The sequence below is a fragment of the Hemicordylus capensis genome, chromosome 1 (assembly GCF_027244095.1).
Source record: "Hemicordylus capensis ecotype Gifberg chromosome 1, rHemCap1.1.pri, whole genome shotgun sequence".
Lineage (NCBI taxonomy): Eukaryota > Metazoa > Chordata > Lepidosauria > Squamata > Cordylidae > Hemicordylus > Hemicordylus capensis.
Window position 1 is genome coordinate 38,041,110 of NC_069657.1, and position 25,495 is coordinate 38,066,604.

At 45.3% G+C, this 25,495-nt stretch overlaps 1 protein-coding gene across 2 annotated transcripts in view; it reads left to right on the forward strand.

The window, feature by feature from the left end:
* Positions 1 to 25,495, forward strand: part of KCNK10 (potassium two pore domain channel subfamily K member 10) — a 137,396-nt gene that overhangs the window by 15,857 nt on the left and 96,044 nt on the right. The window contains exon 1 of one of the 2 annotated variants that reach the window (XM_053276649.1): positions 990 to 1,031. The exons of the other annotated variant lie outside the window; for it this stretch is intronic. Within the exon in view, the coding sequence (XP_053132624.1) occupies position 1,031 (1 nt within the window). The 5' untranslated portion in view covers positions 990 to 1,030. Of the gene's footprint in view, positions 1 to 989; positions 1,032 to 25,495 lie in introns of those variants that run through there. 2 annotated transcript variants of the gene reach the window in all.

Genomic DNA, 25,495 nt, shown 5'->3' on the forward strand with positions numbered 1-25,495 from the left:
TACAATCCTCAGGTATTTTTTCCGGTTAACTGATACATGAGAACTGTGGTCCTGAGCAGTGTAAGGGTGGAACTAGATGTTGCCTAGTCAATGGCTGCCTCCTGAAAGCATGTTTGCTGAGGTAACATGTATGTGGAGGGAAAGCCATTTGTGGTGAGACTCAGTTAATGAGGCAAGGTTAGTCATCCTCTCCTGCTCCTTTCCTGAAAATGCCTGGTTCCCATTAATATTTTAGAGCAAAGGCATGCAATTCTTCGCTAAGGGTGGCTGAGAAATAGCTGAGTAAAGTTGTATATACTGTAAAAACACAATAATTAACTAACTGGGTGTAGTGCAGTAGCTAAGACAGTGAGCTGGAATGACCCCAATTCCATAGGAGAGTTTTGTGGGTTTTTTGGAAAGTTTAAAAATTTGTTCAAAATTGCCTGCTTGCCCATTTTGTTTGTGGGTTGGGTGGTAGGTAGCACCCATCTTGCCATACCACTTTGGTATGAAGACCCACTTCTCTCCTAAGCCCTCTGCCTCTGGGCCAGAAAAGGATCTGAGGGAAGAGAGGGACATGGTGGCAACCACAAATAATGGCTGGCTAGTGAGTTAAGCCTCAATTTGTGGACCCCTACATATTGTGCTCACTATCCTTCTCTAAAGGAGAAGCAGTAGGGTTATTGCTCATCATTAATCAAGATTACAGGGATACACTACAACAGTTTGCCTACCTGATAGTCATCAGGTTGAATGTGACACTATTAGCTCCTTTTCTATGTTTCCTATTGGCAGTGGAAACTGTTCTCAAGAAATGGGAGGGGGGTGATTTTTAAAACCCCTTTGTTGTGGAGAAGCAGTAATTAGCACTTCTATAGCAACACCATCCCATAGGACCTGCCTGGTGTTTTATGCAACAGGTAGGAGATTTGCCAGAGCGGCTGAGTTCCTATTCTGGAATGACTGACTCAGCCTTTCTCCTTCCTAGGAAGAGAAGTAGAAAACCATGCAGTTTGCTATAAGGAGATATCTGGAACAGGACCGTAAAAGTGGGTATACTTTCTTTTCCTATGTGCTCCTTCAAGATCTCCAGTGTTGTAAGGAAAGCAAGTGTATTCCTCATAAATAAGTGTGGATGGGAGGATGAGACAGAGATCCAGATGTAACACACAGAACCATAATTATTGGTTCTTTGTAGCTCAAGCTATAGCATAAAAGTGTCTTGCCCCCAAGTTCTGGAGGTTATGCATTTGATCTTTGGGTAAGCACTTTGAGTTCTTTGTGTAACTTTTTGACATTTCCTGCCGAATGTGACAATGGCTGCATTTACTTGACCCTGTGTGGTAAGCAACTTATTACAGTAGATGTTTGGGGGTTAAAAAATTGCAACAATGTTCATGATTGCATTCTCATTGCAGTGCCCAACATTACACCCACACACTCACCCACCCACCCCACCCCAAGCGTAAACAAGCTGCTGCACAAGGGTGGGGCCCTTGAAATCCAGATCATATGGAGGCTGCTATACATCACAGGCTGTTATGGGTAGCCTTTTGTGATGCAGGTTGTCAGATTCACCACACCCCTGCAAACCATGTTCTCTGTGGGCTTGCGCTGACAGATCATATCAGTCGATCCATTTGGCAAGCAGCACACCATCTGCAGCAATTTCTACTTTTTTGGATTTTGGATGAGAAGAAACAACGGAGAGCAGCACCGCTGGTATTTAGTGAATACATTTTTGTGCTACATTTGTACAAATATATGCAAACGACAAATTTAAATATGAATTAAAAATACAAAATCACAATTTCAGCAAACATGATAAAGTACAAAATACCAGACACACGGCTACATTACCATAAACTAGTTAAGCCAGGGGTTCTCAAACTTGGGTCTCCAGATGTTCTGGAGACAATTCCCACAATGGCCAGGGATGGCTCCGTATCTCCAAAGGGCTCATAGTCTAAGAAGAAGCACAAGAGAACACCAGCAACAGCCACTTGAAAGAACACTTGTTGAATAAGGACAGTTGATTCCTGCCCCTCCCCCGCTAAATATAAGATACCCACTTATAGAACACTTTCCCAGTGAAGGTCTTATGCCTATTCTGATGTCATTTTCGCATCTGGTGAAGACCTTTTTATTTTCTCAGGCTTTAAAATCTGATTTATTTATTGTGTGTCTTTCTCTCCCCCCACCATCCCCACTTTGCTGTTCACTCTTGCTGTTTCATTGCTGTCTTTGATTTAATGCTTTTTAAAAGTGTTTTATATTTTGACTTTTCCATTCAAGGAACTGCCCTGAGAGCACATATGTGTTGAAGGGCTAGATAGAAATGTTTTAAATGGATACATAAAAATAAAAGTGAGGGCTCCTGAATACTCTTCTATATTCATTGCAAACTGGATGGGCCCACATGATTACAGGAGAATCTTGTTAATCGTGGCCATGGTTTTGCATATCTGTGGCCGGGTAATTGACAACCGACCTTGGTATATGTGGAAAACAACAGCAACAAAAGGGTTAACCTCGTGTATCTGTAGGTTACGGGTGGCCGGAAATAACCTTTGGAGGTCATTTCTGGCCACCATTTTGAGATCGGGAGCCTCAAAATGGCTCCTTTTGCAAACAAACAAACAAACAAACAAAACTGAACCATCCCCTGCAATGTTTTAATATTGGGGGGGGGCACTCCTGGACTGCTGGGGACTCGTGGTGCATGGTAGACCACTCCCCACACATTTCTAGGGCCTTTAACCCCCATTTTCAGGACTTTTTATGCCTACTGGGAACCTAACCCCCTGATTTGCATTGCCCCAATGACTCCATATTCGCGGTTTCCATATCCATGGTAGTAGCAGAGAATGGAACCCCCATGAATATGAAGGTTCTTCTGTATTTGATTATTCCCTGTGATAAAATCATTCTTTGGGAGGTGGGTATAGGTCATTAGTAGAGTATCTGCCTTGCATGCAGAAGATCCCACATTCACTCCTTGGCATCTCCAGGTAGGGCTGGGAAGGGCGCCTGCTTGAAACGTTGGAGAGCCACTGCCAGTCTGTGTAGACAATACTGATCTAGATGGACCAATAGTCTGACTCGGTATAAGGCAGCTTTCTATTTTCCTAGAGGCACAAAAATAGTGATAAGCCCTTAATTCAGCATAATTCTATGCCCCTATGGGCAGGCACCACCTCTTTTTGTGTGTGTGTGTGTGTGTGTGTGTGTATGTGTATGCACTCAAATGTAACTAACTACATTGTTTCCAGCCCCTTTATTTGCCAACTATCATTCCAGCCAGAAAACAAAAGTGGGCAGCAGCACGTATGTATGTATGTATGTATGTATGTATGTATTTAAGATATTTCTATTAAGATATTTCTTAAAATATTTCTAAATATTGCACCACAAAATGTTTCATGTGCTCTGCACAGAATGTATGAAGGACTTGTGTGTAGGAGGAGTAAGTGTGTGAACCAGCTCTCAGAGTCACCAGTTCTAGACGTGGGTAACTAAGTGAAACAGAAATAAAGGGGCTCGGTCGAAAGATGGTGTTTAAACTCGCATTGTTCCTCTGAGTCAGCAATGGGCCAGTTGGTGTTTTTCTGTTATTTCCAGCCAATGTCAGATGTTGCCAAAGCAAATTTATTGCTGGTGCCTTGAAGAGCTCACATGACAATTATTCACACTGCATTTAAATCTAGAAGAAGATCTTTATTTAAAAATGGATAATTTCAACCTCAAAAGTCCCAAATGTCCTTCCAAAAGCTAACATATTTTTTTAAAAAAATACTCTTTTTTCAAAAGTATGAAGCAAGATTTGGGTTTGAAATAGTAGATGACTTTTTGAATTGAATGGATTAGAAAAAAATCATGGAAGTTAGATCGGTCAGTAGTGATTATTTTTAAAAATACTCCCCCCCCCTCAGAAATATGAAGCAAGATTTGGGTTTGAAATAGCAGATGACTTTTTGAATTGAATGGATTATGAAAAAATCATGGAAATTAGATCTTTCAGAAGTGACTAGTCATCATAGCTAACACACTGGCTCACATTCTGACTGTCAAATCTGTAGAGGTAATTTCTGTTTCCAGTTTTGTCAGCCCCCTCCCTCTCTGCTGCCCCTTGTGTCTCCTCCAGATGTCCCTGAAAGCCCCCCAGTCCTCAGTGACATATTTTCAGGGAGCATTGAGGGCAGATGAGGGAAGGGGGGATTGGCAAATATCACCTCTTCACCCTTGTGCAAACAGAAAGTACTTTCAGGAGAGTAACATTAGTCAGAATATGAGTGATTGCCTCTAAATGTGAAGACTGTATCTCCGAAATACTAGATGCTAGAGATATACAAAAAGGGACAGGGGCTGTACCTCAGTGGTAGAGCATCTGCTTTATATGCAGAAGGTCCCCAGTTCAATTCCTGGCATCTCCTTGTTAGGGTTGGGAAATTGTCTGATATTGTGGAGAGCCACTGACGGTCAGTGTAGACAATACTGAGCTAGATGGACCAAAGGTCTGACTTGGTCTAAAGCAGCTCCTGGGGCTATTCTCACGATCAGCAAAAATCGGGCTAGGAGAGCATAGCCCAATTTTGGTTGATCGTGTAAACCACTGGGCTCGCAGGTGAGCCTGATGGCTTGCAAGCGGCTAGCCCGCTTGTTTAGCCCTCCCCTTAGCCCTGGTTTGTGGAGCGAGTGCCAAGCTCCCCAACCCCAAGCTCCCCAGCCCCCGCCGGCTCCATCATGGAGCTGGCAACCTTGTGGGCGGCCCATCTGGCCTCCCAGGGCCCCCTCCCTGCTCTTGTGCGGGGAGAGCAGGCTTAGCCCGCTCACCCTGCTAAACCGGGTCTCACTGATCGTGAGACCCGGCTCCCTGTGATCGAGGAAAGGCTGTTGCCTTCATGGACTGTTCATGAGCATCCTGAAAGCATCTGTCTGGTCACTTCTGGAAATTAGATGCTGGAGTCAACAGAGTTTTGATTTGAGACTCTTCTTAGGGCCTGAGGTTACTGTGCTCAGGAATGGCAACAAATGAGAATATTTGGAAGGACCAAACTATAAAGGCGAGCAGATAAGAACCCAGACTTCTCATCAGCCTTGTACACCGAGTCTGGCTGCATGCAGAAGCTAACTGGATCACAGACAGGACTTAGCAACTCATTCGAATGGGTGACGCGAATGGCTGAGGAGTCAGGGGCAGAACTTCGTGTAATGTGCCACAGGGGTTGTCAAACTTGGGTCTGCAGATGTTGCTGGACTACAGCTGCCATCATCCCCAGTAGATTGGGATGATGGGAGTTGTAGTCCAGCAATATCTGGGGAGCCGAGAACCCCTGTGCTAACCGGTATCATTTCTCCAAGGATGAAAGGAAATCCCACCCTCCTGCAGCATTTTAAGTCTTCACAGAGTGCTCTCCAGGGTGCTGTACGCTTTCTCTAAACTAGCAGAATTGCCAGCTCAGTAAAGAGTGGCAGTGTGAGTAGAGGGAAAAAGAATCCCAGCTCATGCGGTTGACTTCAGTTGATGACTTTCATTTCAGCAGACATTCAGCAGTGATCTGCACTGCTGCGAAGTCAGCCTTGGGACTATCGTTCTGCCTACAGTTTGCCTCTGCTCATTACTGAAGAGCTTTCAGGTGGCACTCATAAAGCTCCCGCCCTTGAGCAATCTCTGTCTTCTGACCTTGGTTACAAGATGGGAAAATGAACATGCAGGCAATCTTCTGCAGATCAGCCTTATATGTCTGTGTCTGATTCTGTGTCTGATTCTGAGTTAGATTAGGACCTGTTTACCATGGACGCCACTTGAAGTTTGCAGCATATAACCTGGTCCTTATTGACTATACAGTATTTAAGGCAGTCAAAATGTCACCCGTTTCCCCCCTGAGATGGGTTTTCTGCAAACTGCAAGATTGCAGTGTTAACAAGGGGCACAATTCATTTGGCATGGTTGGTGAGAATATGGGGAAAGGGTGACACTCAAGGAAGTCAGTAAGTAAGAAAGGGACTTTTTATTTGTCCGCCATCACCAGTTTAAAAAGCAGCCAACAGATAACAAGATAGAGGTTTTGTAAAACTGCCTTCTCACATGATGCCTTTCTCACATTATGATGGGAACCACTGCATTGTGGCTCCTCCCTGTGCTGCTAGGGTCATATAAAAACACCAAGGAATGTGGGATGGAGCTTTTTAGTGATGGGTATTGAAAAACATGTTTCCCTGCTATCAGTGTGAGGTAATACAGTCCAGATACCTACAACTTTAGTCTACCTGATTCTGTGTAATGTAGATGGGCTCATCTTCAGAACACTGTAAGGGACAGAAGTTGTCCTTTTGGAACGTGGGGACTCTCAGGGGCGGAGCCACCATTGTGCAAATGGGTTCAAAGAACCTGGGTTGCCGTGCTCAGGGGCCATGGCTCGTTCCCCAGCCACGCCCCCTGAATCTGACATCAGGCACAGGGGGCGTGATGCACTGGCTTCCCAGTCTGGCCGGGAACACAGCCTCTCCCGGCCTCACTGCAAACATGGCGCTGGGTGGAATATGCTTGAAAATGGGGCACGTGGCTCTGTTTGTGAGTGCGCAGTGCCCCCCTGTGTCTGATGTCAGATGCAGGGTGTGAGGCTGGGAGCGGGCTGCTGCTGGTGAGCTGAACCAGGGCTGGCAGTGGCTTCCCTACACTCCCTGCTCATCCTACCACATGGAGATCAACAATAAAGGCTCTGTTGAAATTCTCCACCAGTTGGGAGTTTAGAGTGAGCTTTCTCTGGCCCTGCATCTGTACATCTCCCTACCAAAACCTGTCCATCTTGGACCAAAAGAAAGAATTACTTAATTTGCATGTGATCAGTGTAAAGCATTTCACATGTATAAAGGTCATTCATACAACCTAAATCCCTGGTGGCTAGGGAGAGCAGGGGAAAAGGTAGGAGTATATCTATGTCCCCACACATGACAACGGCGTTCCTTGCACGGTACCGCTTGGCCATGCACATGATCACTGCTTCAGCGAGTGGCGCAGCATTCTGGAGGTTGGGGAAATGCAGCCCAGCTTCCAGAAACCCTACAATGCACTGTGTGAGTTCATTGGAGGATTTCCCCACAAGCCAGGTGCTCTAGGCACCTGGTTCTGTGGCTCCTTGGGCTGCTGGCAGCCCGAGCAGAACACAACTGGGATCCAAGGTAGAAAGGCATGCTCACACTCTTCTACCTGGGTAATAGCCCAGAGGGAAACCTTGGGCTACCCAGAGGGGCAGCACTGGGATTGGGCTTGATCCCGGTGCTCCACATGAGCATCCCTACCTGGATAGGGCTGCTCATATGAACAGCCTCGTTATCTTGTAATCCTTACAATAATCCTGAGAAGTAAATGAGTATTATTATCCTCATATTACAGATGGGGAAAGGGGAAACTGAGGCTGAGGGGGAATGGCTAGCCTACTGAGTGTATGACAGAGGTAGGGTCCAAACCAAGGACCTACTGTCTGTTAGCTCAGTTTCTTAGCCAGTATGTTACACTAGCTTTCAGGATTTTTGGCAAGGACTTTTTCTTTAGAAAAGTTCTCTCTGAATTGTTTTGAAATTTCTAGAATGTGTTTTCTAACATCTGTCCTGCTCTAACTTTTATGGACTATATGAAATTTGGTTTGTTTTTTCATAAAATTATAGTTAATATTATGTGTTTTTATAATGATATTTTGTGAGTTTTTATTGTGTAAGCTATTTTGAGCCTTTGGGGTAAAGCTTTTGGGTCGGTCCATCCATCCATCCATCCATCCATCCATCCATCCATCCATCCATCACTGAAAAAGCCTTTCTGGACCTCTATGTGGTGTCAGTTAATAACTGCCCTCTGAAAAAACTATAAACAAAGTGATGGAGATTGAGCATATTATGTCAAGCGCTCATGTTAATGTTTGCATTGTCTGTAAACTGTAGGGCTGCCAGAAATTGTGTTTAAATTATCTGAAGTCAGAAGCTGTGTTTGAAAGATTTTGAGAGGATTAGCTTCCAGTTTCTACACTTTTCTCTGTGGCAGAGAGACTATTGATATATCTCAGAAAGCCAGAAGCTGTGTGCAAGAGATAGTTATTGAATGTATGCCTTGTTTGTTGTGAGGCATCTGCTGGTGCTGTTGGAAACTACATGCTTATATACAAGCTATATGGACCTATGTCTGAACCAGCAAGGCAATTTCTATGTTCTAAATGTTTGTCCATTTTCACATGGAACTCTATGATTTTTTGTCGTTGACAATGGAAATCATTTCAATAGGTGTCTAAGAAGCTCAGTTTCAGCATGCGTATATGCTCAGTATCCTCCCTGTGAAGACAGATGCAAAGAACTCATTCAGCTTCTCTGCAATCTGAGTTTCCTCCTTAATTATCACTTTCACCCCCTCATCATCTAAGGGTCCAACTGCCTCCCTGGCAGGCTTTCTGCTTCTGATATATTTAAGTAAGTTTTTGTTATTCCCCTTGACACTTCTAGCTATATGCTCCTCAAACACTCTTTTTGCATCCCATTTTGTCTCCTTGTTTTTCTTTTGCCAGAGTTTATTGCTGGAGTTGTTCTCTTCATTTGGGCAGGACTTCCGTTTTCTTCCGTTCTCTTTTATAGCTTCCCTGACTCTACTTGTCAGCCATGCTGGTGTCCCCCTGAACTTGGTGGCACCTTTTCTCCTTCTTGGTATACATTCCAACTGAGCTTCTATTGTTGTGGTTTTAAATAAGTTTGATACTTTCTGGGGATGATTTGATCCTCCAGACTTTCCCTTTCAGCTTCCTTTTTACCAGGCCCCTCATTTTGGAGAAGTTTCCTCTTCTGAAGTCGAACACATCTGTTTTGGACTTTCTTGGCAATGCTTCACTCACATATAAGCTGAATTGGATCACACTATGGTCACTGTTCCCCAGTGGTTCTGTGACATCTCACACCAGGTCCTGGCCAGCACTCAGGATTAAGTCCAAGCTTGTCTTCTCTTTGGTTGGTTCTGTGACCAACTGTTTGAAGGCACAGTATGCCAAGAAATTTGGCCTTTCTGTCAAAACCTGCATGTGAATTTGCCCAGTCTATGTGAGAGTAACTGAGTAATTGAAATCACCCATTATTACAGCTCTGACTCTCTTTGATGCCTCTTTGATTTGCTTCTCCACCTCCAGGTCACTCTCAGCATTTTGATCCAGAGAGCAATAGCAGGTCCCTAGTACACATTTCCCTTCAGTCCTTGTATTGTCATCCATAATGCTTCTGTGGAGGACTCCAGTCCTCCTAGGTTCTCTAGCTTGTTGGATTCTATCCCTTCTGTAACATACAGTGATATTCCACCCCCAATCTGCCTCCCCGTCCTTTCTGTAGAGTTTGTATCCAGGAATAACAGTGCCCTGCTGGTTCTCATCATTCCACCAGATTTCCATTGTGCCCACTATATCTTTGTTTTCTTGTGTACAGATCTGTACCTATGTACACTGTACACTTGTTGTGCAAGTGTTGAACACAATGTGTGAATGGGCCTCTCTAGCCCCTGCTAACTTGGCAAAGAGGCACCTTTAACAAAGAGGCACCTTTAACAAAGAGGCACCTTCCCCCCCCCCCTTGTGGCTCTCAGCTATGGGGCAAGCTGCCTGGGGCCAAGAAGATCTCTTTCCTCTACCCTGAAGATCCGTCTTCCCACAAATAAGAAGCCAGCAGAAGATTACGCGAGTCTGGTTTTGGTTTTTATTAAGCCAGGAAGCTGTGGTGGGTTAGTCTGGGGAGATGTGTCTGGGAGAGCGAAAAACTGGGTATGGAGTGGGGGCGGCAATATCACGGGTAGCGGGCAGAAGGAGGTATGGCGGTGGGAGTTGGGCAGGCCGTTACAGGGGAAATCGGTCCAGGCAGTTGAGGCCTGTTCCTTTTTCTGGCCCTTCTCCCAACCCTCTGACCCCAGGGAGCTCTGAGAACACTCCCTCGAGGATTAGGGTGCTGCTGCTGAATGCCAGGTCAGAATGCAAAAACTTCTCTTATCCACAATTTGATTGTGGATGAGCGTGCTGACCTGGTATGTGTGACGGAGACCTGGTTGGATGCGCTGGGCGGGGTTGGTCTCTCTTAGCTCTGCCCTCCAGGTTTCCAGATCGTGCAACAGCCCTGCCTCGAGGGTCGGGGAGGAGGCGTTGCAGTCATCTTTCGAGAGACTCTCCCCGTTTCCAGGTGCCCGGTCAGGCAATCTCAGAATTTCGAGTGTTTGTCCTTGAGGGTGGGCCTCCGAGATAGGCAGGGGATTCTGCTGGTGTACCGACCACCCCGCTGCACTTCAGTCTCCCTACCTGAGCTGGCGGGGGTGGTCTCGGAGGTGGCCTTGGGTTCCCCCAGGCTTATTGTTTTGGGGGATTTCAATGTTCACGCTGAGACCCCCCTAGTGGGTGCGGCTCAGGACTTCATGGCAACCATGGGCCTGTCTCAGTTGGTATTGGGCCCTACCCACATGGCGGGACACACTCTGGATCTGGTTTTTGCAGACCGGGAAATAAATGATCTGGAGGTGGGGGAATTTAAGATCACTCCTTTGTCATGGACAGATCATCATCTGGTGGTGTTTAGTTTGACTGCTCCGTCTGCCCTCTGCAGGGGTGGTGGGCCGATTAGGATGGTCCGCCCCCGGAGGCTTATGGATCCACTTGGATTCCAGACGGCCCTTGGGGAGTTTCCAGTGTCCAGAGCTGGTGACCCTGTCAAGGCCCTGGTTGACCTCTGGAATGGGGAGATGGCCCGGGCTGTTGACACGGTTGCTCCTAAACGCCCTCTCCGGCTTGGTGGAGCCCGATCTGCTCCTTGGTTTTCCTCGGAGCTTAGGGCGATGAAGCAACTCGGACAACGGCTAGAACGACGCTGGAGGAAGAGTCACCACGAATCCGACCAAACACGGGCTAGAGCCCATTTTAGGGACTATGCCGTGGCGGTGGGGGTGACGAAGAAATGCTTTTTCTCCGCCTCCATTTCGTCTGCTCAGTGCAGACAAACAGAGCTGTTTCGTGTGGTAAAAACCTTGCTCCACACATCCCCCCAGACAATGGGGGAGGAGTCATCTACAGCTCTTTGTGATCGGTTTGCCTGTCGCTTTGCAGATAAAGTCGCTAGCATACATGCTGACCTGGACTCCAGAGTTTTGGCAGTTCCGGCAGATGTGCCTCTGGTACCATCTGGTCCCGTTGTGTTGGATTCTTTTCGGTTGGTGCGGCCTGAGGATGTGGACAAGATCCTGGGCAGTGTGCGGGCGACTTGACCCTTGCCCTTCATGGCTAATAAAAGCTGCCAGGGAGGGGACGGGCAGATGGTTGGAGGTGATCGTTAATGCTTCGTTAAGGGAGGGCAGGATGCCATCGTGCCTCAAGGAGGCAGTGGTAAGACCACTATTAAAAAAGCCCTCCCTTGATCCCTCCAACCTGGACAACTATAGACCTGTGTCTAACCTCCCCTTTTTGGGCAAGGTGATGGAGCGTGTGGTGGCGTCCCAGCTGCAGAGGGTCTTGGATGATACGGATTATCTGGACCATTTTCAATCTGGTTTCCACCCCAGGTATGGGACTGAGACTGCCTTGGTCGCTCTAGTGGATGACCTACGCCGGGAACTAGACAGGGGGAGTGTGTCCCTGTTGGTTCTGCTGGACCTCTCAGCGGCGTTCGATACCATCGACCATGGTATCCTTCTGGGCCGCCTCTCGAGTATGGGAATCGGAGGCACTGCGTTGCAGTGGTTCCGGTCCTTTCTTGTGGGGAGGGTCCAGAAGGTGGTGCTGGGGGACTACTGCTCGGCCCCATGGCCGTTGGCCTGTGGGGTCCCGCAGGGATCGGTCTTGTCCCCCATGCTGTTTAACATTTACATGAAGCCGCTGGGAGAGGTCATCCGGGGATTTGGACTGAGTTGTCAGCAATATGCGGATGACACTCAGCTCTATCTCTCCTTGTCATCTGATTCTAGGGAGGCGGTGGATGTCCTGATTCGGGGGCTGGAGGCCGTGATGGGTTGGATGTGGGCTAACAAACTGAAATTGAATCCGGATAAGATGGAGGTACTGTTGGTCAGTAGGAGAGCCAATCGGGATGAGGCGATTCTACCGGTTCTGGATGGGGTTGCACTCCCCTTGAAGGAGCAAGTACGCAGCTTGGGGGTACTACTGGACCCAGCTCTGCTTTTGGAAGCTCAGGTGGAGGGCCAGGGGTGCCATTGCACGGCTTCGACTAGTGCGCCAGCTGCATCCCTTTCTCGAGAAGGCAGATCTGGCCACGGTTACCCACGCCTTAGTCACGTCGCGGCTGGATTACTGTAACGTGCTCTACGTGGGGCTGCCCTTGAAGAATATCCGGAAACTGCAGCTAGTGCAAAACGCGGCAGCGAGGGTTTTATCCGGAGCTGCCCGTTGGGAACATATCACCCCCATTTTGAAAGAGCTGCACTGGCTGCCGGTTCGTTTCCGGGTCCAATTCAAGGTGCTGGTTTTGACCTTTAAAGCCCTAAACGGTTTGGGCCCGGGGTATTTGAGGGACCGCCTGCTCCCAAGGGTTGCTGCCCACCTGACGAGGACATCTGAGGGGGCCCTGCTCCGGGTGCCGACAATGAGGGAGGCCCGGCTGTCGTGCACTCGGGACAAGGCCTTCTCTGTTGCTGCTCCTAGACTCTGGAATGCTCTCCCAGTGGCCATTCGTTCCTCGGACTCCATCACGGCTTTTAGAAAGCTTGTAAAGACTTGGCTTTTTACCCAGGCTTTACATAATTTTACTGCAGCTTCTGTGTGTTTTTATCTGTTGTATTGTTTTTATGGCTGTTTTTATATGTTTTTAGCTTGATGTTTTTAATTGCTTTTGTATTGTATGTTTTAATTTTTGTAAACCGCCTTGGGGTTGTGTTTTTAACGAAAGGTGGTATAGAAATGTAAAAATAAAATAAATAAATAAATAATAAAAATAAATAAACGTGGTGATTCTGTTTATTTAGCAGGGGAAGAGTAACTGGCCCTATCCACCCCCAGCATAGTACTTCCAGTGACTGTTGCTGGTGTCTTTCTCATGTTTCTTTTTAGATCGTGAGCCCTTTGTGGACAGGGAGCCTTCTTTCTTTCTTTCTTTCTTTCTTTCTTTCTTTCTTTCTTTCTTTCTTTCTTTCTTTCTTAAACTGCCCTGAGCCATTTTTGGAAGGGTGGTATAGAAGTTGAATACAACAACAACAACAACAACAACAACAACAACAAATAACAACAATCCCCAGTGAGGCACTACCTTGGCGTGGTTGTGGGGCTTGCATGCTCTGAGGAAGGTGGGAGTTATGCCAGAGGTCCAACCATACTGGACAGGTATCACCAGAGGAGCCAGACAAAGAGTGCCTCCCATCAACAATATGGTGAGACGTAACTTTAATAAATCTATACCGGATCGGTCATCTCCCGGGTCAACAAGGACCGCGCCAGGTGCTGGAGTCCCTGGACATCTGGTGGCAAGTGGGCAACAGGACTCAGGATCTTCAGTTGAGAAACCAGGGCTGGAGACTGCAAGGTTACTGGAAGAAAAGTCACTTAACCGAAAAAAATATACGAAAAATGCCAACAAGGAAATAATGATCTGCTATTACAAGTCTAGTCCAACTAGAAGAGGTTATTTAAAAAGAATGTACCAAATTTGGAAAGAGAAGCATCCAGATACAGAAATAACAGAACAAAGGCTAACAGACCAGAGAAGATTCATAATAAGAAATAAAGTAGTCACAGGAGTTGAGTTGGAAGAACTGCAAAGAGCAACACAGGCTCAAGATATGGAAGAAGAATTACCACCAACTGAAGAAGTTGCTCAGGCGCAGGTGGAGGAGGTGTTGGAAATAGAGGATGCCACTGTTGCTGAACTGTTTCAAAATCAAAACCAGGCAACCTCTCCTTTGCCTTCACCTCAAAAACCCAAATGCCATTTAACAGAAAAGCAACAAGAACTAAAGCAAAAAATAACTGAGCACATGAACCAAACAACCACCAGGTTTGACTTCCCGCTCTAAATACAGTTGCCAAAAAACAACTTGCTCAGGCATTAAAAGATGTCAATGCTGCACTTGCAGAAATAACAACCAATAATTTGCAAGAAACAAACCAACTAATGTATAGTGCAGCAACAATAACAATACAAGAGCTCGGATATACAGTAAGATCAATGGACCTGTAAAAAAAGAAAGCAGTACATCACCAAAATGGAAGATTAGATTAGAAAATAAAATCTCCAGGCTCAGATCAGATGCTAGTAAATTGAAAGATATGAAAGACAAGAAGCTGAAGAATGAAAACACCAAACAGTATCTGATCCAAAAATACCACCTACATTCAAGGAAAATTAGAGAAGTCCTGGAAATAATAAAGCAGCAAATAACAGCAGTGTCAAGGAAGATTAGTAGATACGAAGCCAGAATCAAACAACACAGGCAGAATCTCCAATTCCAGTCGAATCAGAGACATTTCTACCAAAGCATAGAAGGAGAAACTGCAAGAAACCTAGAAACACCAAATAAAGAAGAAACAGTGCAATTCTGGGGGAAATTATGGGACAATCCAATAGATTATAATAAAAAAGCAGGCTGGATGAAAGAGGTCAAAAATGTAACCAAAAAATGCAAGATCTAATAATAACACCAGAATTAATAAGTGAAAGAGCAAAGAAAATCAAAAATTGGACTGCGCCAGGCGACGATGAACTGCATGGCTTTTGGCTTAAACACCAAACAAGCCTTCATAAACAACTATCAAAACAGTTCAATCACATTTTGCAAGGAGGTGATATTGAACAATGGCTAACAACTGGGAAAACTCATCTCATCATGAAAGACCCAGCAAAAGGTGCAGTTCCAAGTAATTATAGACTGATAACCTGCCTGCCAACCATGTTCAAATTATTAACTGGAATAATAGCAGATGAAGTGATGCAACACTTATTAACTAACAAACAGCTTCCAGTTGAACAGAAATTAAATTGCCCGAACACCAGGAGCACAAAAGACCAGCTGCTGATTGACAAAATGATTTTAGAAAATTTCAAGAGAAGAAAAACCAATCTAAGTGTTGCATGGATTGACTACAAGAAAGCCTTCGATTCATTGCCTCACACATGGATACTAAAATGTTTAGAAACAACTGGTGTCAGCAAAAATTCAGATATTTATTTAAAAAGCAATGAGCATGTGGAGTACACAGTTAACAATCAATGGCGAGACACTTGGACAAGTTAGCATTAGAAGAGGCATTTTCCAAGGGGACTCACTATCCCCTCTGTTGTTTGTAATCGCCATGACCCCACTTTCACAAATACTAAACAAAACAGGCCTCGGATACCAAACATCTCAAACATCAAGTAAAATCAACCATCTGCTGTACATGGACGATCTGAAGTTGTATGGAAAGTCCCAGTCAGAAATCGAATCACTGCTAAGCACTGTCAGTAGTGATATAGCAATGGAGTTTGGACTAGACAAGTGTGCTGCATTAATAATGAAAAGAGGGAAAATAACAAAAACAGAAGGAATAGAACTGCCCAAAGGAAGCAAGATCAAGAACCTGGAAGAGAAAGAACCTTACAAATACTTGGGCATTCTCCAGGCTGATAACATTGCACACACTGAAGTTAAAAGAAAAATGGGAAGTGAATACATCAGGAGAGTTAGAAAAATCCTCAACTCCAAACTCAATGGCAGGAACACCATACAAGCCATAAACACCTGGGCTATACCTGTTATCAGATACACTGCAGGACTGGACCCAGGCAGAGCTAGAGACGCTAGATCGTAAGACCAGGAAAATCATGACCATCAATCATGCTCTGCACCCCTGCAGTGATGTAGATAGGCTATACCTCCCTCGTAGCTCAGGTGGAAGAGGAATGCTGCAAGTCCATCAAACAGTAGAGGAGGAGAAAAGAGGCCTTGAAGAATATATAAGGGACAGTGAAGAAGATGCACTTAAAATGGTCATTAACGAGAATCTATTCAACACCAATGAAAGAAAGCAGGCCTACAAGTCAAGAACCGGGCAGAAAAATGGAGAAATAAGCCCTTGCATGGTCAATATTTGCACAATATAAGTGGGAAATCAGACATCACCAAGACCTGGCAATGGCTTAAGAATGGCAACTTGAAGAAAGAAACAGAGGGTTTAATACTGGCTGCACAAGAACAGGCACTAAGAACAAATGCAATAAGAGCCAAAGTCGAAAAATCAACCACAAACAGCAAGTGCCGCCTTTGTAAAGAAGCAGATGAAACAGTGGACCACCTAATCAGCTGTTGTAAAAAGATCGCACAGACTGACTACAAACAAAGGCATGACAAGGTAGCAGGGATGATACACTGGAACATCTGCAAAAAATACAAGCTACCTGTAGCCAAGAATTGGTGGGACCATAAAATTGAAAAAGTTGAAGAAAATGAAGATGCAAAAATATTATGGGAGTTCCGACTACAAACAAACATCTGCCACACAATACACCAGATATAACTGTAGTCGAGAAGAAAGAAAAGCAAGTTAAAATAATCGACATAGCAATCCCAGGGGATAGCAGAATAGGAGAAAAAGAAATAGAAATAATAACCAAATACAAAGATCTACAAATTGAAATTGAAAGGCTGTGGCAGAAAAAGACCAAAATAATCCCAGTGGTAATTGGCGCCCTGGGTGCAGTTCCAAAAGACCTTGAAGAGCACCTCAACACCATAGGGGCCACAGAAATCACCATCAGCCAATTACAAAAAGCAGCTTTACTGGGAACAGCCTATATTCTGCAACGATATCTATAACAATTGACAATAAAATTCTGGTATCCCAGGTCCTTGGGAAGGACTCCATGTCTGGATAAAACAAACCAGTCAATAACACCTGTCTGACTGTGTAAACAAGAAATAATCATCATCATCATAATAATTAGCAACCAAACACTCCAGCATGCCCATCATGGTTTGGAGACTTCTGGAATTGGTATATAAACACCTATACACTGAGTCTCTTACCTGGTGTTGGCATGTGCTATCCCCCTTACCATCGTTTGACTTTTTTGACCCGCTGTCATGTGTTTCCGTCTCCTCTACTCCTGGTGCTACTCTATCCCCTTCTGGTTTATCTGAAATGTTTGCATCCTCACACCTTAGGGGGCTTTGCCTGCTGAACAAGATACCACCCAATTCCTGTCAGCAACCCCACCCCCCACCCCGGCTTAATTTTAAAAGCTGCTCTGCAACCTTTTTGATTTTAAGCACCAGAAGTCTGGTTCTCTCTTGGTTCAAGTGAAGCCCATCCCTTTTGTGCCGGCTTTGCTTTCCCCAACTTGTATCCCAGTGCCTAACAAATCTAAACCGCTCCTCCAGGCACCACCATCTCATCTAGAAGTGTGAGCACTGTAAGATATTCCCCTCAGTTTTTGGAGCCACTCTGGGAAGAGCAGAAGGTTTCAAGTTCCCTCCCTGACGTCTCCATGATAAGTCTGAGAGAGATTCCTGCCTGCAACCTTGGAGAAGCTGCTGCCAGTCTGTGAAGACAATACTGAGCTAGATAGACCAATGGCCGGACTCTGTATATGGCAGCTTCCTATGTTCCTATCCACGCATTGAGACTTGTTAGCTCCACCTGTCTCCACCTTCTTTCTAGTGGTTGTTGCTGGAACTTAAAAAAACAACAACACAAAACATTGTGAATCCCTTTGAGATAGGGAACAATTTCCTCATTCTTTTTCTCATTTGTTCATTCCTCCCTCTATTAAGGAGCTTTGTGAACGTCTTGTTGAAAAGAGGTATGTAAATGTTCTTAATAAAATGTGCATCACTTGATCTCCCATCCCTTGATTTCTCAAGTGAATGTGTAATTGTCTCCTTCAAAAAAGGAGTTTGTGTTTTGATATTGTGTTTTGAGTCTGAATTAGATGGTGATTAATGTGTGATACCTCATTCACATATACAAGATATCGCTTCATGCTGCACACATCAAATATTGAATATGTGTTTGTGAACCGATCCAGTGTTGGCTCTGATGTGTTGTTTTGTTGCTCTCTTTTATGGTCTTGACTACTGTTTTCCATTAAAGCAGTGAAAAATGTATCTCCAGAATAGAGGCTTTTTATTTACTTTGTATACTGATTTGCCAACTAATTAGGATTTGGTTTAGTCCGTTAATTACTTGGGTTTCAATTATAGATGATTAAGGGAAAACCATGTCGATTTCCCAGAGAGTAATTGCATTATTAGACACTATCTGGTGATATATGGCAATTGCTACACAAGGATTGTTTTAATGTGACAGTTTTAGGGTTCTTTGAGAACTGCAGGCTGGGATACCAAATTGACCATTAAGTTCCATTCCCCCATGGAATGTAGCATCATGAAAGCTTATGAGCCCAAAGAGTAGGCTTGCACAGAAAAAAGTATTCTTCTTTGTGTAGGGGAAATAGAAGAAGAAAGGCAGAGCAAGCGGGCAAAGTGTCTCAATAGTGAATAATGGCTTCATCAACCATGTTTCTCTCTCATTTATCCAGCAGCTTCAGATTTCCTGGGACATGTTTCTCTTTGGCCCCCAAACAGAGATTCCACCACTAGCTCCCTTTCCCATATAGGGCACAGGGCATGCCCCACTTCCTTTGCAGAATCATAACATAGTAGAATTGGAAGGGACCTTGAAGGTCCTCTAATCCAACCCCTTGCCTAGAGGAGGGAATTGCTACTACATCCCTGACGGGAGGCCATCCAACCTCTGTTAGGAAACTTCTAAAAAAAAAGAAGAGCCTACCAATGCATGAGGCAGATTGTTTCACTGTCTCATTGCTCTTACAGTTAGGAAATTATTCCTAATGTCTAGCCTTATGTTGAGACACTGCTCCATAAAGGATAACTTCATGGATTGTAGAGACCTACTAATCCCGCCTGCTGAAACCTCAGAGCTCCTGGGGTTGGGCAGGTATTATTCATTATGCCTCACATGAATACAAGCTAATAGAAACTTTTTCTGAGTAGGATGGGATCCCACCAATATAGACTTTGGGTAGGGGTTGCCTTGAAGTGAGGTCAGTTTCAGTCTTGCCCGAAGAAGCCAAAGTCTTTTTCCAGGAACGTAGGGAGGCTGGCAGCGGCCAGTGTGTGGCCACTGCCGCAGCCACCTAGCCCCACCCCTACGTCTGATGTAAGATGCAGGGGGCCAGCTAGCCACCCCCCCATGCCTGACATCAGATGTGGGGGCATGGTCTCCCTCCCAAATGGGGCCGCACGGCCCCGTTTGGAAGGGAGATTGGCCCACGCTTTGTTGGGCAGTGCGGTCTGGAGCTACTCTCCCTGCCTTAAAGGAAGGGAGAACCATTCTGGCCACACTGCCAGTGTAGTGCGGGCCAATCTCCCTCCTAAACGGGGCTGCACGGCCCCGTTTGGGAGGGAGATCGATTGGCCCCGCTGCATTGGCAGCGAGACCAGGAGTGGCTTTCCCTGCCTTTAAGGCAGGGAGAGCCACTTCAGCCGTGCTGCCAACACAGCATAGGCTGATTTCAGCTCCAAATGGGGCCGCGCGGTCCCATTTGGGACTGGAATAATGCCCCGCTGCATCTGACATCATCAGGAGCTCACGGCCCCTGATTGGTGGCAGCCTGGGTTCTTTGAACCCGTTTGCCCAATGGTGGCTCCACCCCTGTCTCTCCCTACTTCTGTTCTCCCTCTATAGACTGCCAGAGCGATTTCCCTCCAGTCCTAAAGGGAAAGGCAAGGGGCCTCTTCATGCAATCCACAAACCCTACCTCCTGACTCCTCTGAATCTTAGCCAAATCAGGCTCCTTTGTGGCTAAGGGGAGCAGAACAAAAGTGGGGGGGGGGGCTTGCCCCTGTGCATCTTGAGCCTTGTAAACTGTTACTACCAGTTGACTTTGAAAATACGACTTTGCTGGTGTAAGGGATGGTAAGCCCCAGACTTCTCTACAGAGTGAGCACATCAGCAAGAAACTATGATCCCCCTGTCCTTTCTTGCACACATTTTTGGGCTAGTAATAAAACATTTGAGAGAGGAGTGGTGGTTTTCAAAGACACAGGTAACCTTTTGGATTTGATGCTAATCATAGTTATTCCTTTGTGCTTGAACAGCCTGGCTCCCCGCTTATCAGAATTCATTGACACCAGCAGTGGCATTTGCTGCAGATTGCCGAAATGTTGCTGAAGTCAGCAGTACAGACGCTGCATTAGAGAATCCACTTTAGGGAAACAGATGCAGCTGTTTCATTATAGTTTCTGAGCCACTATTTATATGAAATGTATCCTGCCGTAGCAAAGGAGAAAGCCTTTTCCCTGGGGATAGCATAGTCTGCAATGCAGAACTAGAGCTGAGCAGGGCTGGAGACCTGGCTCAAGGCCTAGGTTCAACCCTGGACATGGGAAGGAATGATACAAAAGAAAGAGTGGCTGACATCCAGAGGAACTGGCTGAATATAAGTAGTTTAAAGCAGGGTTTCTCAACCTTTTACTACTACTACTACTACTACTACTACTACTACTACTACTACTACTACTACAGTATTTATATACCACTCGTCAACCAAAGTTCTCAAAGCAGTTTACAAGGAAAAATAAATAATACATAAAGAAGATGGTCCCCTGTCCCCAAAGGGCTCACAACCTAAAAAGAAATATAAGGCACATACCAGCAACAGCTACTGGAGGGATGCTGTGCTGGGGTGGGATGGGGCAGTTGCTCTCCCCCTGCCAAATAAAAGAGAATCACCGCTTTGAAAGATGCCTCTTTGCTTAGTTAGCAAGGCCTTTTAAAAACAAGTCTACAGTTTCTGCTGCAAACCTTCAGCTCAGGTACCCCATAGAGATTTTGAGTGTGTATGTGTACACTAATGTTAATGTTAAAGTTACAGTTATGAGACAGGCTACTCCAGTCACACTGCTTACACCCAGGTTAAGTAACTTATGAGGATTCCTGTTGAAATTAATTTCAGTGAGAGTGCTCAGTTCTAATTTTCTGAAGCCTGTTGGTCAGGCTTAGGGGAGGTGTATGCTGAGCTTCGGCATGCAGCCAGCCAATCAAGAGCAGAGGAGGAGAATCTTCACTCTCCTTTCTCTCCAGCAGACACATCACTAAGGATGTATCGGCTTCAAGCCAGCAATCCTGAGATGGGGAACAAATAATGTGGCTGCAGTGTGGGGAGGCAGGAGGGCTGTGAGTATCCTCTGGGAGCCCTTCAAGTACCTTAAAGGCACTAGCACCCCCAGAGGAAGCCCTGGACGACTAAATTTCAATAGGTTCTCCTTTAGTAAATTTAGTCAGAATGTCAGCCAGTGGCCAATACCCAACGCCAGCATTACCAATCAGCCAGCGCGGCTGCCTTGGCGGTATTGTGCAAGAGTGTAGTTGTGCAACTACCTTAGAACAGTGTGTGTGCACCTGCGCAGTGGAACTTCTATTGGAAATGTTGGAGGTTGTGTTGCACAACTGCGTAAGCACTGTTTTAAGTGGTTGTACACTTGTGTGCTTTTGCGTGACACTGACTTTTACATGTCTGTAAAAGGGCTGACTTTTACATGTGCCGTTGCACCGGCCGATCAGTGAAAACCAGCCGATCATCGTGGCACATCATGTTGGCCTGTAGGTTTAGACTTGTGCAGACTCATTTAGATCTGTTTGAGAACAGCAGGTCCCAAACATCTGGAAGTCGATGGAATGGCTTCCCGTAAGAGGAAATGATTGGAACGTCAGCACTTTCTCTTTTTAAGTAATGGCTTGAAAAACCACTTGCCAGAATACTTAGATGCTAAGCTGATTTAGTCACAGCTGTCCCACTTTCTGTTGGAGTTATCAGGCACAGCAGGGCTGGAATCAGGAGCCTATGAATCAAGCACTGGCACCCTGAGCCACTGGGGCTTCTGGCTGGAGAGCTCAAGCCAATTCTAGCAGGGGGTTTGCCTTGGCAGCCCATCATCCCCCTGGCCCGAGAAGTCAGGTGATGCTGGAGTGCCGAACACACACTACTAAAGAATGTAAAGACTTGCAGATATATTGACGTCCCTTCTTCTGCACAACTCATCACCGAGGGAGGCTGTCTGTTCCTCCCGCTGTGCCTCCAGATTGGTTTCCAGCCTTCCATGCAGCTGCCATGAGACTTTAGAACTAAGAGCTTTCCTGTCTCTGGCTGCCTTAAAAAAAAAATCGCTCTACACCAGTTTACTCAGATTTTTAGTTAACGTATAAACTTTTTGGTTGATTGTTTTCTTTTTGTTGTATTATAAAATCTTTTTTATGTAAAACATCTATTATTATGATGATGTACATTTTATATCCCGCTCTTCAAGGAGCCCAGAGCGGTGTACTACATACTTGAGTTTCTCCTCACAACAACCCTGTGAAGTAGGTTAGGCTGAGAGAGAAGTGACTGGCCCAGAGTCACCCAGTCTATATCCATGGCTGAATGGGGATTTCAACTCGGGTCTTCCTGGTCCTAGTCCAGCACTCTAATCACGACACCATGCTGGCATATATTATGGTATGTATTAGGCAGTATAGAAATATGAATAATACACAATGGAGAAATAAATTCTGCTTCCAGCCTGTCCATCTCTGTACTGTCAGCTTTCCTTTCATGCATTTGACTCTGGGTTTATCTGCCCACCTCCATCCTGAGTACCTGATAGTAGCATGTGGCATGGCTTGCTTGCTTGACCCTCAGAATTGACTTGATTAAACTTTTGTTCCCTATCTTATGGGCATCTTGGGTGGCCCTTGTGGTGTTTTTGGTTCTTTTGAATGGTGCTTTAGTTACTTTTATTCCAGAACTCGAGTAGAGGTGGGGCTAACAAACATCCAGCAGCAAGAGCACTGAAGGCAGACTGCACTTGCTTCTCTGTAAATAATATCTATTTCAATAAACCATTAATATTCCGGATTCCACTCCACTGCCTTGTCCTTACATGCCACAACTCTTTCCTCTGGATTCTACAGACCTTACACTCTGCCTGTTTCTATATTTATAACAGCACTGTTCAGTTTAGATGTTCTACAAATCATTTGTATTATAACCACAGTAAAATCTGAGCAAGAAAACAGAATGCACTGCTGTGCACATTAACATTATTGTCCAATAGAGAATGTAGTCAGGATGAAGTAACTAGTCCTCATTAAGTGTGATACAATACTCTAAAAGATTACTGCATTTTGGAGTTTATTATTGTAGCTGGGATATCAAATCACCTTATTCTTCTAAATCAACAATGGACCATTTCAAAGAACAGAATTCCTGGATACATTTTGTGTGCCTCATCTGCTGAGTAGGATGAAGGCAGCAGGCAGAGTGTGGGTTACCATAACAGTTCTGCACTGAGACATTCTTGTAGATTCGTAACTGAGGACATTTGGGTATGAATTTATGGTGTTAGGTCTTTTTAGAAGCTGCTCTTATACACGAGGTTAACTTTGGAGTTGCTTCACCTTCAGTTTCCTCTCAAATTAAATTAGCTGTTTACAAGGATCATAGAAATTGAATTAGTGCTGGAATTATATTTGGGCCATCTGGTCCTTTTCCACAAGTATCACTGCATGACATCTCTTTAACTCATTTTCTTCAGAGACTAATTGCCAGTATCTCTTCTAGTACCCAGTTTTGATAACAAGGCAGTTGACCTAAGTCAGTAGTTCTAAGCTATTCATACATAACCATTCATATCCCCCTGAAATTGTCACAGCATGTAGTCCAATAATGAATTATTCATACTTCATTAAAAGTAGGATTGTAAACATGAATTGATTTAACCAGTAGATTAATCAACTGAAGCCTTGAATTGATTAATTTGTTGGAGTCACTGTTAATGGGTGGGACTGAATGATAAGAGCATCCATTTATGTTTTTGAGGCTGTTTTAGTTCAGGTTGTGTGAGTGTATTAGGGAATGAAAAAGAAAATCTAAAAGACCATCCAATGATTGTCTCTCCTTTTAACATGTGGCAGCCATCAATAATAATAGTGGCTGACATCCAATACTAGACTAACAAAGCTTGAGTGGTACGTGAGAAGTATCAACGCTGCTGCTGGGTTCAATTCATGCAGCACTGGCAATCAATGAAAGATGAAAAGAAGTTAATGAAAGAAGTGGCAAATAGGGATGTGCATGAACCAGTCCAGTGCCTATTCTAAGGGCCTCTGGACTGGTCCAGACCTGGGGCCGGTTCGGCGGTTCGACACCGTGTGTGTGTGTGTGTGTACCTTTAAGGGTGGGGGAGGGTGTACTTACCTCTCCTGCCGCTTTCCTCCCTCCAGCTCTCACAGTTTTTAAGGCATTTCGGGAGGCAGGGTACCTCCCTGCCGCCCCTTCCACCGTTCCTTGGCTAAAAGCTTCAAAAGGCGGACTGCATGTGCGCATGCCACGTGCGCGAGTCACGTCCGTGCGTCCTGTGCATGCGTGCATCAGACGTGCACACCCACGGGACACACAGATGTGACACGTGCGTGCGCACACGCAGTCCGCCTTTTGAAGCTTTTAGCCGAGGAATGGGGGAAGGGGTGGCAGGGAGGTACCCTGACCCCTCAAATGCCTTAAAAACCGGGAGTGCTGGAGGGAAAGAAGTGGTGGGAGGGGGAAGTACACCCTCCCCTGCCCTTAAAGAGTCCCCCTCCCCAGTGCCGCACCACAGAGGTGCAGTTCCGTGCACATCACTAGTGGCAAATTTTGCTGCTTTTTACTTTTCCTCCAGAAGTACTCTGTAAAGGTAAAGTGTGCCGTCAAGTCGGTTTCAACTCCTGGCGCCCACAGAGCCCTGTGGTTGTCTTTGGTAGAATACAGGAGGGGTTTACCATTGCCTCCTCCTGCGCGGTATGAGATGATGCCTTTCAGCATCTTCCTATATTGCTGCTGCCCAATATAGTACCAGTGGGGATTCGAACCGGCAACCTTCTGCTTGTTAGTCAAGCATTTCCCTGCTGCGCCAAAACCTGAAAATATGTTTCTGAGGGCTGGGTAGCCCAAAGGGGCATATTTTGGGGTGGCACAGAGCACTTCTGGGGGAAGGAAAGATCACTGAAATTCAGCCTCCCCTGTGTGAGTGCTGGTACTGCTTTAGTCAGGAACTCAGTAGCAGCACTAGTGATTCTCATGTAGCAGCTGAGCTTTGTCAGTTTGGATGTGTCAGCCCCTTCCTTCAGTACCTGTATTAAGTTTTTGGGAAATATTTTCCGAAAAACCAATTAAAGTACATCTAAAAACCAACAAAATTCTAGGGGAGTATTTTAGCCTAAAGGATATCATATCTGGTACTAGGCAAACTGATAAGCAGAGGTAGACACCATCAAGAAGGCCTTATCCCACACATCTCAGCTCAGAATGTGGGAGCACCCAGTCTTGGGTCTCTAATGATTTTCTTAATAATAAGGCAGGTTCATTTAGGAGTTTGCAGTTTTTCAAATGAATTAAAAAAAATGTTTTCCATTAAATTTAGAAATAATTTCCAAAACCACTCCTATGTTGCATAGTATTTTTGACATGAGTACCCAGAATGTTGGGGGGCAAT